Genomic DNA, 17,351 nt, shown 5'->3' on the forward strand with positions numbered 1-17,351 from the left:
GATGACTTAGATGGCTTTGAGGGTACATTTTAGAATGTCCCTCATTTGGGATTTATCTGATGCGTTTCTCACGGTTTTTGTAAGGAAGACACTGAGGTTAAGTGTCATTCTCACCAGTCATATCGAGTTGATGAATTACAAAGCTTGGCAGGAACATCTGACTGACTTCTGCAACACTGCAGGCAGCTCAGTGGCTGCTGAAAATCTTCCTTGGGCTTCTACTTATATTTTGATTTCTTAAAAATAAAACAAAAATAAAAGCAGAAACAAAAAAACAGCATACCTGGCCGTCATTTCTTGTAGATCTGTGTGTTGTAGCCAGTGGTGGATGAACACTACCCCTCCCCGCCCAAAATAACAGATACTGTAAGTTCCAGAGGTTAAAGGCAGGACAATGCGTTGCCATTCACTGCTCCCTAGCTACGCTAAAGTTCCGGTTGGTAGTGGCCTCTGCTAGTGTTTAAGTTGGAATCCACAGAATACTGATGCTCATGGCCCGGGGGATGAATATACCCCTCTAGCACCCTGTAGTTTACCTTACATCCTTCCTGCAGGCCCCTCATCCCCACCAAGTTCATCCTTGTACCCAACAAAATATTCCCTTTTAATTCAAGACTCCTTCCCCTTATTCAGCTTTTCACTGACCTAAAGAACTTTTCAGTCTTTGTCGAGTAGGAGAGAAATATTGACAGCTTTTCCCCATTTTTGTCAGAGGAATGTTCTCACAGGCAACTTTCTCATTTGCTAGTAATACATCTCACAAAAATCAGGCATACCTTGTTGCATAATCTTGAATGTTTAACTTCTCTGGATTTTGGCTTTCATCCCTGTAAAACGATTTAGTACCCGGGCTACACAAGATGGACACATACTTTGCATTCATGAGGTCTTGATGCCATTCAAAAGTTCCTGTCTTATTTACCCTACATTCTCAGTTATTGATCTTTATAGAACAGGTACATAAAAATTACAAGTTACTTTAGTTTAGTACAATCTTGCTGGGAATAGCCCCAGCGGGTGATTTGTGTTTCACATAATCATGACTAAAATTTCTTGGCTAAGTCAATCATGGAAATAAGGGAACAGATCCATGGGAACTTTCAGACTTAGGTAAGTTCAGGTGCAAGACTCTCATTCTACTTCCACTAGACAATGTCAAGCAGGAACACAATATCTACATTAGGGTACCTGATCCCAAACAGTTCCCTTTTAAATTGAAATTTAGGTGGGTATCCTTGCTATGCCCAAAAGTAACAAGACTGTTTGTAAGAATTCGTCTGAATCAATCTGTTAACACTGCAGAGTAAGCAGTGAGAACCATTAATAAGAGTTCTGGATTTCAAAGCTATAGCTGTGGAGAGGATGTTCTTGACATACACTAGGATATATATTCCAAAGGCCACTTTTCAGTGGCTGGGGAGAGTTATATTAACCCTTCCACATGTTTTCCAGTCCTAGACACAGCTTTTGGTGATAAAAGCCGAACTCCTTAAACAGAGAAAAGTCAACTGGTCGTTGCAAGGACCTAGGGTTGGACTAGGCTTCAAAGTTTTACTGTTTAACCAGAAAATGAGCAGGATGGTGAGGGCAACGTGCTGATCCCCAGAATTTGATAATCTTACTCCAAACACCGTTCCATATTCAAGTTATTTTCTCCCCTTCCAATATTGCCTTTTTAGAGAATAAAACTCTGAGTACCATTGATGTTATGCAGGGAGGTTTGTTTCATGGATTCCAAATACTAGATGCAACTCTGTGGTCAAGGTTATTAGCTCAAAGCCCAATTACTATAATATACTGTGTGATCTCATTTATATAAAACTCAAGAAAATGCAAACTAATCCACAGTGATGGAAAGCAGATCAGTGGCTACTTGGGCATGGGAGAGGATGGGAAGAGGCACGAGGAAACTTTTGGGAGTAAAAGGTATGTTCACTGTCTTTTCTCTTGTTGCGGAGCACGGGCTCTAGGCGCGTGGGCTTCGGTACTTGTGGCTCGCGGGCTCTAGAGCGCAGGCTCAGTAGTTGTGGCACACGGGCTTTGTTGCTCCGTGGCATGTGGGATCGTCCCGGACCAGGGCTCGAACCCGTGTCCCCTGCATTGGCAGGTGGATTCTTAACCACTGCACCACCAGGGAAGTCTATTACCCAACACAGCCAAAAATAAATAAATAAAATAAATTAATTAAAAATAATAATTTTTTACATACATACATACACAGGTGTATCCTATGTCAAAGCTTATCAACTGTATACCTTAAACATGTAAACCTTAAACATGTACAGCTTATTGCATGTCAATGATACCTCATTACGGGTTTTTTTTTTAAGATCAAATAAATACTCAGTAGGTTAGGAAACAATCTACTTGGGTGGCCACTGTAAAAAGAATATGCTACATTTTGTTTAATATGCCAAGTGACCCATCCTCCTTCCCACTTAGGCCACATGAAAGGACAGAATGTAGCAGGAGGAGTTTTAGGATAAACCAGAAGAATAAAAGATGCAGAAAGAGCCACTCCCCTGAAATATGAAGGGTCTGGGGCAGTAAGGGCAGGGGCCTGAATTTCAAACTCTGTACCCAGACGTCTATTAGAGAACAACTAAGACTATTCACTTAGGAGGTTTAGCCGTACCATTTCAGATCTATAAGGCAGTGAAATGAAGTAAAAACAAACACTGATTAAATTTTTTAAATTTATTGGTTTTTTTTTTTTTTTTGGTTGCTGTTGATTTGTTCTTGTGATGGCTACAACACCAGACAGAACAGTGTCCTAATATCTAATGCCTGTGCAGGGCTGCAACTCCTTTAAAATATTAGGACTTGCTTTGGGCCTCCCTCTTCTGCCTCACTCCCCATGAAGTCAAATAATTTCTGCATTTTTTAGTAAAATACAGTTAGCCCTGTAAACACTTTCTTCCATTCTCCCACCCTGTTTTCCTCTCTCATGTCTATGGGTGAAAAATTAATTTAAAAAAAGAACAAAAAATCTTAAAAAAACTACAACTTAGAATATATATTTATATCCCATTCACCCTAATTTTGGCTCTTCTCTCCGAAGATGACGACAACCCAATGTAGGTGGGAAGTGGACTTAAGAGACTGAATAGGGTCAGGATGGGGATATACATGAATTTTGGCCCTGGCAGGTCCTAGTATCATTGATGTGACCATGATATAAAACAGAACAGGCTCCTTGCTTATTTCTCCTTGTCTGAAGAACTCTAAAGGTGAGAAGAAAACAGTTGGGACAGTAGGAAAAATTTCTACTCACTTTCATTAAAAGAGATGGGGGAAAGGGAAAGAAGAGAGGGTGGGAGAGAAGGAAAGGACAAAACAGCAGAAAACCTTAAGAGATGATCCTGACCCTTTCTTTCCAATTGCAGTTATTTAATTCATTTGAATTCCCATCTTCCCTAAGTAAACGTTTTTGTTTCACAGAAAGTTTTGTACTTTTATTTTTCTGTGTGCACACATGCGTGTTAGCATGTGTGTGTGTGCGTGCGTGTGTGTGTAGGTACGTGTACGTATGTGTGCGTGTCATTTGCTACCAGGAGAATGTTTCAGTTCTGATTTCAGTTTAGTTTTCCTTTTTTTTTTTTCCTTTTTTATTTCTTTAAAATTATTTTTCCTTTTAGAAACAAGTTCACCAGGAAACCAGCTCACCTCCCACCACGCTGCACAGGCTGCAGCCATCTTTTTTAAACCGCGCTGATTTTCCCTCACACCCCCAAACAGGAACTCCTCAGGATGGCCTTGGAAGGCTGGAGTCTCTCCCTGTCTGGCGGGAGGCCCTGGTGGCGGTGAAGGCCCCTCTGCCACAATGGAGGTTTCTGATTGTGGGACACAGTCTGGTTTTTGTTTTCTTCCTGTCTTCTAATTAAAAAAGACATTCCTGACAAAAGAGAGAAGGTAGTCAATAACTGTGGTCCAGGAGATAGCAAATACTTCAGAAAGTCAACCTCAAGACAGAAGTTTCTATACTTGCTCAGGCACCTCATTCTGGCCTCTGCTGTAAGAACTCAGTTTAAAAAAAAAAAAAGAAGTTGGATTTTTTCACTTGGATTTTAAAGGAGCTACTGTTTTAATGAAATAACGTCTGTGGTGCTTTTCCAATTCTGAGTGTCCTCAGTGATAATATGTGGGGGTAAAGAGTAAGCCAGCAGGTCCAGGCTGCCCGCTCCAAAGCCAACCAGAAAACCTCCACTTAAGTCTTTTTAAGTATTGGGGTTTCATGCAAGATTTTGTTTTGAAAGAAGGCTTTGCCTACTAAGAAAAGGTTTAAGAGCCACTGATTTAGACTCTATGTAAAGGGTACTATGTAAAAGTATTAAGTAGAGTGGTTAAAGGTGAGGACTCTGGCACCAGAAAAGTGAATTGTGGCTCTATCAATTACTGACTGTGACATCAAGCAACTTACTTAACATCTTCGAACCTCAATTTCCTCATTTGTAAAATGGAAATAATAATAGTAACTAATCCAGAGGACTGTGTGAGGACTATCTTATAGCTAATACATAATGTGCTTTGTACATAATACAAAGCACTCAGAACAGTATCTGACACACAGTAAGGGCTCCATAAACATTAGCTATGAACATCCACAGCTATGCACAAACAACCCTATGTGTATCAACGTTAGCTATTACAGACACTGCAAAACCTGAGGATCCCAAATGATATCACTACTCACCAAAGAACCAAAGTTTAGAAATAATTTCTGGTATGGTGAGGCATTGCTCAACAGCATCTTCACCCGCAAATGCATTTAATCACAAAACCACCAGTGAGAGGGCTGCACATTCATCGAGAATTGCCTCCAGGGAGAATAAATTCTGCTTAAGACGTCAAAGGGTGGGCTTACAGGAGAGATGCCTTTCTTCTCTCAGTCAAGAAACTGGCACCCAAACCTCACCACCCAGTCCTTTCCTTCCTCAGCTAAGCTTCTTGCTTTACTTCAGAATCAGAAGCAAATGGAGAAAACTGATGATCAGGGGCTAGACAAAGAGGCTAGCTCTTTTCCTTTACCTCCTGCCTTGGTCAAAACCCTAGCATTTCAGCGTTAAAATTGTAAAAAATGATAAGAACAAGCATCTTTATTTATCAAATCTGAAAGATCAGTTTTAGGAAGGCAGTGCCATGTATCACGGTCTACTTTAGGTCAGCACTGTTTTCACCAAAGTTGCCAGGTTGAAAAATATTCATTTGTTACCACACATACTTACCATCCTAGAGGTATCTGTAAAGAGAAGAGGGGAGGAATTTTCTTTTTGAGATATTCTGCAACAATAACTTTCTTATGGGGGTAAAACTGGCATCCAAAAGAAGCTGACAATTATTTGGCTGCCTTGACCCAAGAAAATCAGGCCTGTGCATTTCTCAGCTGTGCAGCAGCGTTCAACTGTTAAGTCCTTCCCTGACTCTAGCTATAGTACTAGTCCCATGATGGGCATTAAAAACTATGCCCATCCCCAAGTACTCCCGACAGCCAGGGGAAAAGCTGGGAACTATATACCACTCACCTGGGTGACAGGCACAGTGCAGGAGTATGAGCTATCGAAACAACCTGGTGAAGTCTCGCAAGGCCCAGCAAACTTGTTTACATTCCTCAGCACTAGAAAAGAAAAGGTAGGTTGGTCCCTGACTGATGAGAAACATATAATATGTTGAAAAGCAACCACAACCTTGAGGTATACCGAGAACTGTCCCAGCTCTGCTCTCTCCATCATCTCTTGACCCCGCTTTCAATCTTTCTGTAACTCAAGAGTAAATATTAACTATTGTACATGAGAATAATTATAAGCTGTGTGGTTGTTAAAGAGTGGGCTTTGGAGAAAAATTGCTTAGGTCTGAATCTTGGTTTCACTGTGTCCTTGAGCAAGTTACCAATCTGCCTCAGTTTCCTCATCCATTATCTACCCCATGATGTTTTGAAGATTAAATCAATCCCTATATGTAAAGTGCTTAGGATAATAGAACAGTGAATAAAATAGTATTTGACAAATGTAGGCTGCTACAACAAGAAAACCTGGCTATTCCCTGGCGGTCCAGTGGTTAAGACTCTGCGCTTCGGACTTCCCTGGTGGCGCAGTGGTTAAGAAACCGCCTGCCAATGCAGGGGATATGGGTTCGAGCCCTGGTCCGGGAAGATTCCACATGCTGCGGAGCAACTAAGCCCGTGCGCCACAACTACTGAGCCTGCGCTCTAAAGCCCGCGTGCCACAACAAGAGAAGCCACCACAATGAGAAGCCCACGCACTGCAACAAAGAGTAGCTTCTGCTCGCCGCAACTAGAGAAAGCCCGCGCACAGCAACAAAGACCCAATGCAGCCATAAATAAATAAATAAAATTTAAAAAAAAAAAAAAAAAAAAAGACTCTGTGCTTCCACTCTAAGGGGCACAGGTTCGATCCCTGGCCGGGGAACTAAAATCCCGTGGCCAAAAAAAAACAAAAAACATCAAAACCTGGTTAAAGTCCTTGACATAAATAAAAGAAAGCCAGAACCCTCAAAGTAAAAAAGCAAGCATATTCACCTAAGGTTGATCATTTTAACTCTATGAGCTGAGCTAACTTAGGTACCCTGGTTTCCTCATTCTTTCCCAAGAGCAGATTTTGTTTATAAAGCCCAGTCCAGAAAGTGAGTCTCAATCAGCGATTTTCTAGTTGAACAGGCTGCTCAAGGTTTCCTCCTGTGGGAGGAGGAGGGAGAGGAGAGAGGAAAGGGTTAAGGCATGAAGAAAGGGAGGAGGAGGAAGCAGGTCTTGGTCCTCTGGCAAACAATGAGATGCCTAGGTGGCATGAATAGCCCAATATTCATTTGACCCTGTTTTTTCAAAAGGCTTCCTTTATCTAAGATTGTCACCAAGAAAGCAGCTGATGCCAGCTTCATTCTTTTGTGTCAGTCTTCATAATAGTTTTTGGTAACTGAACATGAGGCTAAGCTAAAAACAGTGGAAAAGAAAGTACATCCTGGGCTTCCCTGGTGGCGCAGTGGTTGAGAGTCTGCCTGCCAATGCAGGGGACGTGGGTTCGAGCCCTGGTCTGGGAGGATCCCACATGCCGCGGAGCAACAGGGCCCGTGAGCCACAACTGCTGAGCCTGCGCGTCTGGAGCCAGTGCCCCACAACAAGAGAGGCCACGATAGTGAAAGACCCGTGCACCGCGATGAAGAGTGGCCCCCGCTTGCCGCAACTGGAGAAAGCCCTCGCATGAAACGAGGACCCAACACAGCCATAAATAAATAAATAAATAAATAAATAAATAAATAAATAAATAAATAAATAAAATCCTTCCCTAAAAAAAAAAGAAAGCACATCTTAATAATATGCTCACCCTTCTGTGGCCCTCTCTTTGGCTCAGAAAAACTCAGGGAGCACAGCCTATAGCCTAGCATTCAATGTCAGAAGAAAGCTCTCTCTCCTTCTTGTAATGGTTAAAAGTCAGGGAGGGAACCACTAACAGTGATTCAACATAAAAGAAGGTAATGAGAGCTATCTTCTTAAGAGCCTACATCTGGATTTCCCCAGCTATTATAGGGTCTGAAACATCACTAAGAACCTTGATTTAGACTCTAGGACTTGATTCAACAGAGGCTTTCTTCTAGTCTCCCTCCATCCTGAAAATGTAAGGTAAGTAAAGAAGGTCTTCTAGTTTTATTGGAATTCTGCCATTTGCTCTGTGAATTTAACATGCCTCAATAAAAGCATTACATTTCTCTATTTCCAAATCAATACTGACTATAAGGAGGCAGCCTTGGTGAGTGAGCCCGATCACTCCTGCTTCCCAATGTCATGAAGGAGGAAGATACGTAACCCCAGAGAAGTCACTGTGTGGTGTATTATTATAAGGGACTAAGACGACAGGAGAGAGATAAACTTAGGATAATGCTGGAGACTCAAGATTCTTTTGCTATCTTAATGCCTTACATGTTGTTCAATACTACCCTTCTTCAACCAGAGATCGTGGTTAAATCTGGAAAAGAAATGATAACTCCACTCTTAGCCTCTTTCGTAACATGAGAAAAAGTACTGAAACCAAAATTCAAGTACAGGAGAACTGTGGTGAGACATGGTGCATGAAATGAGCGATGGGCCACAATCTCTCAAATCAACTCAGCTTCTGCTCCCAATCCTGTCAGCAACTGCTCTGGTGTCAAGCACTTTAGCCAGATGTTTAACTTAAGTGTCCCTGGTGATTAAGCCCAAAGAAATGGATTTTTAAACAAACAAACAAACCTCCTTAAAAGCTAGAACTATTTTCTGTTTCTGCCTCAGTCCTCCTGGCACTTAATATTTCTGGGTTGTTTTTATATTCATTTACACTTATTTATTTATATTCATTCATTATTTAAAACTGCTACTATTTTTGTAGGTTCTATTTTCTGGCTTCTAGTCCCACCATCCCAATCCTTCCTATACTTTTTTTTTTAATTTTAAATAATCCAAGTATAGTTGATTTACAATGCTATGTTAGTAATTTATCCCTCCCTGATCCCCTTCCCCTTTGGTAATCGTAAGTTTGTTCTCTATGTCTGTGAGTCTGTTTCTGTTTTGTAATTAAGTTCATTTGTGTCATTAGATTCCACACATAAGTGATATCATATGGTATTTGTCTTTCTCCTTCTGACTTACTTAGTATGATAATCTCTAGGTCCATCCATGTTGCTGCAAATGGCATTATTTCATTCTTTTTTAAGGCTGAGTAGTACTCTATTGTGTATATATCACATCTTTATCCATTCATCTTTACATGGACATTTAGATGGCTTCCGTGTCTTGGCTATTGTAAATAGCGCTCCTATGAACTACTGCACTATTGCATGTATTGGGGTGCATGTATCTTTTCGAATTATAGTTTTCTCCAGATATATGCCCAGAAGCCTTCCACTACACTTTTGAGTAATTTTATGGTCACTATTCCTCAAGCCCCGTAATCCTAGTGGTGCGCTGAGAAATGCAGCCCTTTTCATCTGATCTGCATAATGGAGAGTAACCAAGCTCTAACTGATGACTTCAGCAAGAAGACACTCCCATACTGGCCCATTCTAGTGTCAATGCTCCCTATGCATGTCTTTGACTTTGAGATCCTCATGCAAGTGACAGTCACAGAATAAATACCAAGACAGAAAAATGGGAAATGATGGCAAAATTTCTTCTAGACATAATTAGTGGTGTTTGGAAAGCAAGAATGATATTTCAGAATGAAAAATTCCAGCTTTCTTCAAGTTAGCCAACTAAAAATGCCAGGGAATTAATTAATTACCAGTACCATTTGAGAAACAGGCTTGGACTTGCTGAAATGACACTGAACCAGTTTACCCTCCCTGCTAGGATGGCAAACAAAGTAGCATGTTGAAGCAGGAGTAACAGGACCTTAAAACCAAAAGGGAGACTGAGTCATGCATGGCACAGAAGGTTCAAGGGCAATACACATACCAGAGAAAGAGAATTACTAAGAGGAGGTGAGCAATCTCAAATCCTTTCTCTAGCACCTCAACATTTCCTCTTACTTCTGTTCATTTCCCACCATTATGTCACAGCTTACTACAGGAAGAGCTGCAAAACTTGTTTAGCGGTAAGAGATCAAGTAGGCCAGGATGGTCAATACCTTATTTTCCCATATCACAGGACAAAGATCACACACATCTTTGTTCAAAGCAATGCATTATTTGGGTTCATTTTCCTAGCCTCAAGATTTTCCTTACACTATGGAATGTCCATGACTTTTATTTCAGACTTACACTTTGTTTCTACCTGTCATATATTAGCCTGGATAAGGAAATATGAGCTTGGTGGAAACTTATTCCAGAATGTGTGGGTGGTTGCCTTACAGCTGAAGGAGACATGCTCTAGCTAGTTTTGCAAGTATGTAATGACATTCTGGCAGGTTCTTCTCCAAGGAAAAAGTTAACATTCACTGATCACCTACTATGTACCAGATCGTCTTTAAATTTCCACTTGGTATTTCACAATAACCCTATGAGATAGGTATTACTAACCCTATTTTACAGATAAATAAGCTGCAAAGTAACAGTAAGTGGCAAGATTCAAACCAACAGCCTTGACTCTAAGCCCAGTCCTCCTTTGAGGGTTCTCCTCAGGCTCTCATTCGCTCTAATCTAGAGTCAATATGATCCTGCCCTTCTAATGAACAACACTAGATAAAATAGAGCAAAACAGAAGCAGGGAGAAGCAACTCTTATACTTCTTTCCCCTGAGACAGTTTGTAGGTAGAATATTACTTCTACTGGGAAGATTCATAGTAAAAAAAGATAAAATAGTTTTTTAAGGTCATCCCAATAAATATATGCCTACCTAGTAGAGGGGAAATCCCCTCTTTTGGCAAAATGTGTCATGAAGGCAGTCACACACTATTTTAAAGTCATGCATGTCACTTGATCTATGGCCCAAAGTCAGTTACTTCTGGGACATGAAGTTAGGCCACTTAGTAAACTACAAAAAAACAGCACTCAAAGATTAGGGATTATACCATTAACAGAATTATTGGAAACTCTTGGGAATAAGAAAGTAAACCATTTTGGAGAGTGACAAGAAATCAATTCTCAGAAAAAAAGATTAGCATTTAATTTTCTCTCCCTTTTAAAAACTAGGTCTGGTTTTAATTGTAAAAGCATACCATGCTCATGAAAAAAATGCAAATAGCACAGGTTATGAAATGAAAAGTTCTAGTTATATATCTTTTCAGAAATTTACTATTCATAATAAAGTAGCTTGCATATATATATCACATAATAGAATAGCTTTTAAAAGTACATGTTGGTTCATTTACAACAGCATCAAAAAGAATAAAATACTTAAGCTATAAAATGTTGCTGAAAGAAATTAAAGATACCAATAAATGGAAAAACATCTCATGTTCATGCACTGGAAAGCCTAATATTATTAAAGGTGTCAATACTATACAAAGTGATCAGATTCAATGTAATCCCAGTCAAAAATCCCAACGACATTTTTTTGTGGAAATAGAAAAACCTATCCTAAAATTCCTATGAACACAGTTCTCCCAGTTGTGCTGGTATTTACTGTGGTCATGCAGTTACCTTGGCAACGTGTACATTGCTTTTTTGGCTTTTATTGTATAGTCAGTACTATAAATTTTCTGTTTTGAGTTTTGTAACTTTGTAGCGTTTTAGATAATGTCGTGTTTGTACTTTGTTGTGTAGAGTAAAACGATTGTGTTGAATAAACCTAGGATTAGAGTGAAAAAAAAAAATTCATATAAAATCTCAAGGGACTCCGAATAGCCAAAATACTCTTGAAAAAGAACAAAGCCGGAGGTCTCAATTTACCAATTTCAAAACTTATTACAAAGCCATAATAATCAAAACAGTATGGGACTGTCATAAAGACAGATACATAGCCCACTGGGATAGAATAGAGAGCCCAGAAATAAATCCCTTACATATATGGTCAAATGATTTTTCAATAAGGGTACCCAGACCATTCAATGAAAAAAGGACAGGGCAGGGAAAACTGCAAAAGGATGAAGTCAGACCCTTAACATACATCACATACAAAAATTATCTCAAAATGGATCAAAGACATAAATGTAAGACCAAAAACTATAAAACTCTCAGAAGAAAACATAGGGGAAAAGCTTCATGATATTATATTTAATGATTCCTTGAATGTAACACCAAAAGCACAGGCAACAAAAATAAAATAGATATGGAGAAATTAGAACCTTGTGCACCATTGGTGGGAATGCAAAATGGTATAGCTGCTACTGAAAAGAGTGTGGCGGTTCCGCAAAAAAAATTAAACATAGAGCTGCCATGTAATCCAGCAATTCCACTTCTGGGTATATACCCAAAAGAGCTGAAAGCGGGGTCTTGAAGTGACATTTGTACACTCATGTTCATAGCAGCATTATTCACAATAGCAAAGAGGCAGAATCAACCAAATGTCCATCAAAGGATGAATGGATAAATAAGATAGGATATATACATACAATGGAGTGTTATTCAGCCTTTGAGGAAGGAAATTCTGATACCTGCTACAACATGAGTGAACCTTAAGAACATTATGCTAAGTCAGTCACAAAAGGACAAAAACTGTATGATTTCACTTATATGAGGTATCTAGAACAGTCAAACTTAGAAAGTAGAATGATGGTTGCTAGGGGCTGGAGGGAGGGAGATATGGTGAGTTGTTTAATAAGTATACTTTCAGTTTTGCAAGATGAAAAAGTTCTGGCGATTAATCCCACAACAATGTGAATGTACTTAACACTACCAAGCAGTTCACTTTAAAATGGTTTTTAAAAAAAGGTTAAGACAGTAAATTTTGTATTTTATCAAAATTAAAAATTAAAAAAAATTTTAAGTACAAGTTGGGTTATACAAAATTGTTATTTTTTTCCCTTTATAATATATCTTATATATTTTTCTGTATCATCACATGCATTTTTTTCCTTCTTCTTTTTCACCATTACCAAGCTCACTGCAACAACTCATTCTTGGACCTATAAATCTTTCCACAATTGTATGAATATAAGCCATTGCCTAAAATTTAGTCAAAATTCTAAAGACTCTATATAGAAAAAGGAATATCAGAGGAAGGTAACACACAGTTGAAAAATCCAATTTAAGTTGCTGTCATTAATACTATCAAGGACCATAAAAGTCTCATAACTTCTCCTTCAGTGATTGCATTTTAAGGAAAATAATCAAAAGAAGGAAAAGGCTAGACATTCAATATTATCCATAATACTGAAAAAATGAAAATTAATAGAGGCACTGTAAGGAAATCAATCAACACCTTATAGCTATAAAACTGTAATTAGGAAGACTATGTAGGTATATTTAAAATGTTTTTTATGTTTACAGTAAAAAAAAAAAAAAAAAAAAAAACCCACACATGTACAACTTAACATTTTAACTAAGCTGTAAGCAAGTGGCTCATGGGCCTAATGCATCCCAGAGAGATGTTTTGATTGGCCTGAATTAAATTAGAATTTGAATATCTTTAGGCACAGCAAAAATTTCCTAATTCACTGCAGTCCACATCACTCTATAATATTTTACAACCAATGCTTCACCTATTCAGACACCTGCATTCTTGACCCCTGAATACGGATAAGAACTGGGAAGGACTTTAAAAAGATACAGACAGATTTCCTGAAGGGTAGTGGGCTGTTCAACGCACTGTTCTTTTGGAAGAACATCAGGATATGTATAATACATATGTACAATAAAACTGAGGCACACATGTACAGCATGGTGATACTTTCCCCCAGATTGGTTTCCAATGCCAATTTGTGCAATTCAAGGCTAAACAGACACAAAACTTTGAATTTACAAAGACACACAAAAAAATACTCCTGGGTACATCTATAACTAAGGTGGTATAAGAAACAAAGATATTTTTTCTGCATACCTCTGCTGCTGATCATCACTCACCTAGTGACTTGTTTGTGGAAATCTGTAAGTTGTTTGTGTGTCACTGTGACAGCTCCCACGGTTGTCTCCTTTGGCAAACCTTTCAAGGAATTCTCTAACCATCGACAAAAAGTCTGTACAAAGAAGAGGGAGAAGCGTTTTAAAATAAGGCAGGGCTTACTCAACTGAGATCCTACAGGTGATAACCAAAACCCACAGGTTTTCCTTAGTAGCATTAGCTCCCCAAACTTGGAAGCAAGTAAAGGACTTAACAGAAGTACTATTTCTGGCCTTCCAACCCACTGGGGGTTGGAACAGCCTACAAAGGCATGCCTAGACTCCCTTGAAGGGGGCAGCAGGCATCATTTCAGACAGAGCCTTTCAACCTTGGAAGTGAAGTCACTTCTGGATAAAGCTATTGTTCTGTTTCTGTCATTAAACTTATGTAATATTTTAAAAATTAAACAGCTGCCAGAAAACTCTTGAGCTTAGAGATCAAAGGCAATCCAAAGCAAAAGTTCAGGTACCAGAAAGAGCAGGGACAAAAAGTAGAGTAAGTAAACATTTTAAAAAGTGTATACACGTAATATGAATCCAGAATCTTAAGGATTTTAAGGTCACTTCTCTCAGTAGGAGTCATATCCAGTCAGTTCCTTTGTGATACCTGCCTGTTCTGTGGGTTAGAAAATTCTTTTTTTTTTTTTTGCTCACTCTTGTTGCTCTTTTTTTATTTTTCTTTTTTTTTGGCCACATGGCATGCAGGATCTTAGTTCACTGACCAGGGATGGAACCCATGCCCCTTGCAATGGAAGTGTGTATGGAGTCTTAACCACTGGACCACCAGGGAAGTCCCTCTTGTTGCTCTTTAAAACAATTTACTTACATCTGAGCATAGTCTCTTTATGTCTTTCATGTGTACAAAAACTGTTTGCTCCCATTCCCCTTCCTCTTCAAACTTAAAAATCAAAATTCTAGAGACTTCCTCTGGGTTCTTATTTTCATTTGAATTGTTATTCTTTGAAAAAGCTCTAATTTTTCTTCATGCCTTTCTTAAGTAGGATGTATGCCTTGGTCACAGTTTTCAGTTGTAAAATAACTTTTTTATGCCTAAATTTTTTACATTATGTGTTTTCCCATTGTTAATTTATGAACACAATAGACTAGAGCAAAAGTAAATATTCCACTATAAATGCTTAAAAAGTACTGCATAATTCTCCAAGTGTTGCCCCTTCTGAGCAGAAGACAACATTCTACTCAGACAAAAACAAGCAGAGGCAAACAGCATGAATGAACCCTTAACTGACAAAGCTTTGGCATCCAAAACGACCCGCGAGTTAACTATAAGTATCCCCCAAAACAAAAACAGTAAGAAACTAAACTATATACTGTCAACTAATATTTGACAAAGGAGATGAGAATACCCAATGTAGAAATGACAGCCTTTTCAATAAATAGTGCTGGGATAATTGCATACTCACATGTAGAAGAAAGAAACTGGACTCATGCATTTCACCACTCACAAAAAGTAACTCAAAATGGATTAAAGACTAAATGTAAGACCTGAAACCATGAAACTCCTAGAAGAATACAAAGGCCTAAAGCATTCTGACATGGGTCTTGATAATGATTTTTTGGCCATGACACCTAAAGCACAACCAGCAAAATAAAAATAAACAAGTGAAACTACATCAGTCTAAAAGCTTCTGCACAGCAAAAGAAAGCATCAACAAAGTAAAAAGACAACCTAAGGAATGGGAAAAAATATTTGCAAACCATATATACCTGATAAGAGGCTAGTATCTAAAATACATAAAGAACCCATACCAGTCTAGCAAAAAGCCAAATAACTCAATTAAAAAATGGGCAAAGGACCTCAATAAACGTTTCTCCAAAGAAGAAATACGAAAGGCCAACAGGTACCTGAAAAAAACGCAAATTAAAACTATAAAGAGATATCATCTTAACACCTGTTAGAATGGTCATGATCAAAAAGATAAGAGATAACAAGTGCTGGCATAGGTATGGAGTAAAGGGAACCCTTGTACACTGTTGGTGGAATTGTAAATTGATACAGCCACTATGGAAAACAGTTCGGAGGATCCTCAAACAATTAAATATATATACCATATGATCCAGCAATTCTACTTCTGGGATATATCCAAGGGAAACAAAAACACTAACTCGAAAAGATATCTACACCCCATGTTCACAGGAGTATTATTTACAGTAAGTAGCCAAGACATGGAAACAACCTAAGTGTCCATGGATGGATGAATGGATAAAGAAGTTGCAGTATGTGGTACACACAATGGATATGATTATTCAACCATAAAAAACGAGGAAATCCTGGGCTTCCCTGGTGGTGCAGTGGTTAAGAATCCACCTGCCAATGCAGGGGACACGGGTTCGAACCCTGGTCCGGGAAGATCCCACATGCCACAGAGCAACTAAGCCCATGCACCACAACCACTAAGCCTGTGCTTTAGAGCCTGCGAGCCACAACTACTGAGCCCGCGTGCCACAACTACTGATGCCCGTGAGCCTAGAGACTGTGCTCCGCAACAAGAGAAGCCACTGCAATGAGAAGCCTGCGCACCACAACAAAGAGTAGCCCCCGCTCACCGCAGCTAGAGAAAGCCCGCATGCAGCAACGAAGAGCCAATGCAGCCAAAATATATAAATAAATAACAAATTTATTAAAAAAAAAAAAACAAAAACGAGGAAATCCTACCATTTCTGACAAAATGGATGACCTTAAAGGCATTATGGTAAGCAAAATAAGTTAGCCAGAGAAAGACAAATACTGTATGATCTCACTTATATGTGGAATCTAGAAAAACAAAACAAAATTCATAGAAAAAGAAATCAGACTTGTGGTTACCAGAGGCAAAAAGTGGGGGGAGAGAAACTGGAGATAGTGTTCAAAAGGTCAAACTTCCAGTTATAAGATAAATAAGAACTAGTTAAGTAAGTAAATCCTATGAGTTTTCAACAAAAGGAGAAAATTTTTTTCCTTTTTTCCTTCTTTTCTTTTTATTGTGTCCATAGGAGAAGATGAATGTTAGCTGAACCTACTGTGGTAACCATTTCACAATATATGTAAATCAAACCATTATGCTGTATGCCTTAAACTTACACACTGATGTAGATCAATTATTTCTCAAAATATTCAAGTCAAGAGACAAAGCTGGTACGTCATCTTCTACTGAAGAATCTGTGTTGAACTTGGAAAATGTATGATTGAGAATGTGCTCAAGAATGTTAATTTTCTTCAGACTTATACCCTTAGTTATGATTTCAATCAGTTTACAGCATACAGACAACCTAAATTTATGTAAGAGTTCCTTTACAAAAACTCAGTTTTAAGTTGGTGTTTATAGAAAACAACCACTTTTAAAAAAAATTTTTTTATTTCACATTGGAGTATAGTTGATAGTTGATTAACAATGTTGTGTTAGTTTCAGGTGTACAGCAAAGTGATTCAGTTATACATATACATGTATGTATTCTTTTTCAAATTCTTTTCCAATTTAGGTTATTACAGAATATTGAATAGAGTTCCCTGTGCTATACAGTAGGTCCTTGTTGGTTATCTATTTTAACAATCACTTTAAAATTATTTAGCAGGGCTTCCCTGGTGGCACAGTGGTTGAGAGTCTGCCTGCCAATGCAGGGGACACGGGTTCGAGCCCTGGTCTGGGAGGATCCCACATGCCGCGGGGCGGCTGGGCCCGAGAGCCACAATTACTGAGCTTGCGCATCTGGAGCCTGTGCTCCGCAACAGGAGAGGCCGCGACAGTGAGAGGCCTGCGCACTGCGATGAAGAGTGGCCCCTGCTTGCCACAACTGGAGAAAGCCCTCGCACAGAAACGAAGACCCAACACAGCCATAAATAGGTAAATAAATAAATAAATAAATAAAAACAACAACAAAAAAACCCATTCATTTGG

General features: G+C 38.9%; 1 protein-coding gene across 6 annotated transcripts in view; it reads right to left on the reverse strand.

Moving 5' to 3' along the window:
* Positions 1-3,579: 3,579 nt before the first annotated feature.
* TNPO3 (transportin 3) overlaps positions 3,580-17,351 on the reverse strand; it is an 82,780-nt gene continuing 69,008 nt past the window's right edge. For 5 of the 6 annotated variants that reach the window (XM_082472903.1, XM_082472907.1, XM_082472906.1 and 2 more), the window contains 3 exons: positions 13,423-13,535; positions 5,523-5,614; positions 3,580-3,895 (listed from right to left, as the gene is read on the reverse strand). In XM_082472903.1, the coding sequence (XP_082329029.1) occupies positions 5,554-5,614; positions 13,423-13,535 (174 nt within the window). In that variant the 3' untranslated portion in view covers positions 3,580-3,895; positions 5,523-5,553. Of the gene's footprint in view, positions 3,896-5,522; positions 5,615-6,398; positions 6,692-13,422; positions 13,536-17,351 lie in introns of those variants that run through there. The other variant, XM_082472904.1, reaches the window with a different exon arrangement.

Source organism: Balaenoptera physalus, assembly GCF_965194825.1.
Source record: "Balaenoptera physalus genome assembly, chromosome: 8".
Taxonomy (NCBI): Eukaryota; Metazoa; Chordata; class Mammalia; order Artiodactyla; family Balaenopteridae; genus Balaenoptera; species Balaenoptera physalus.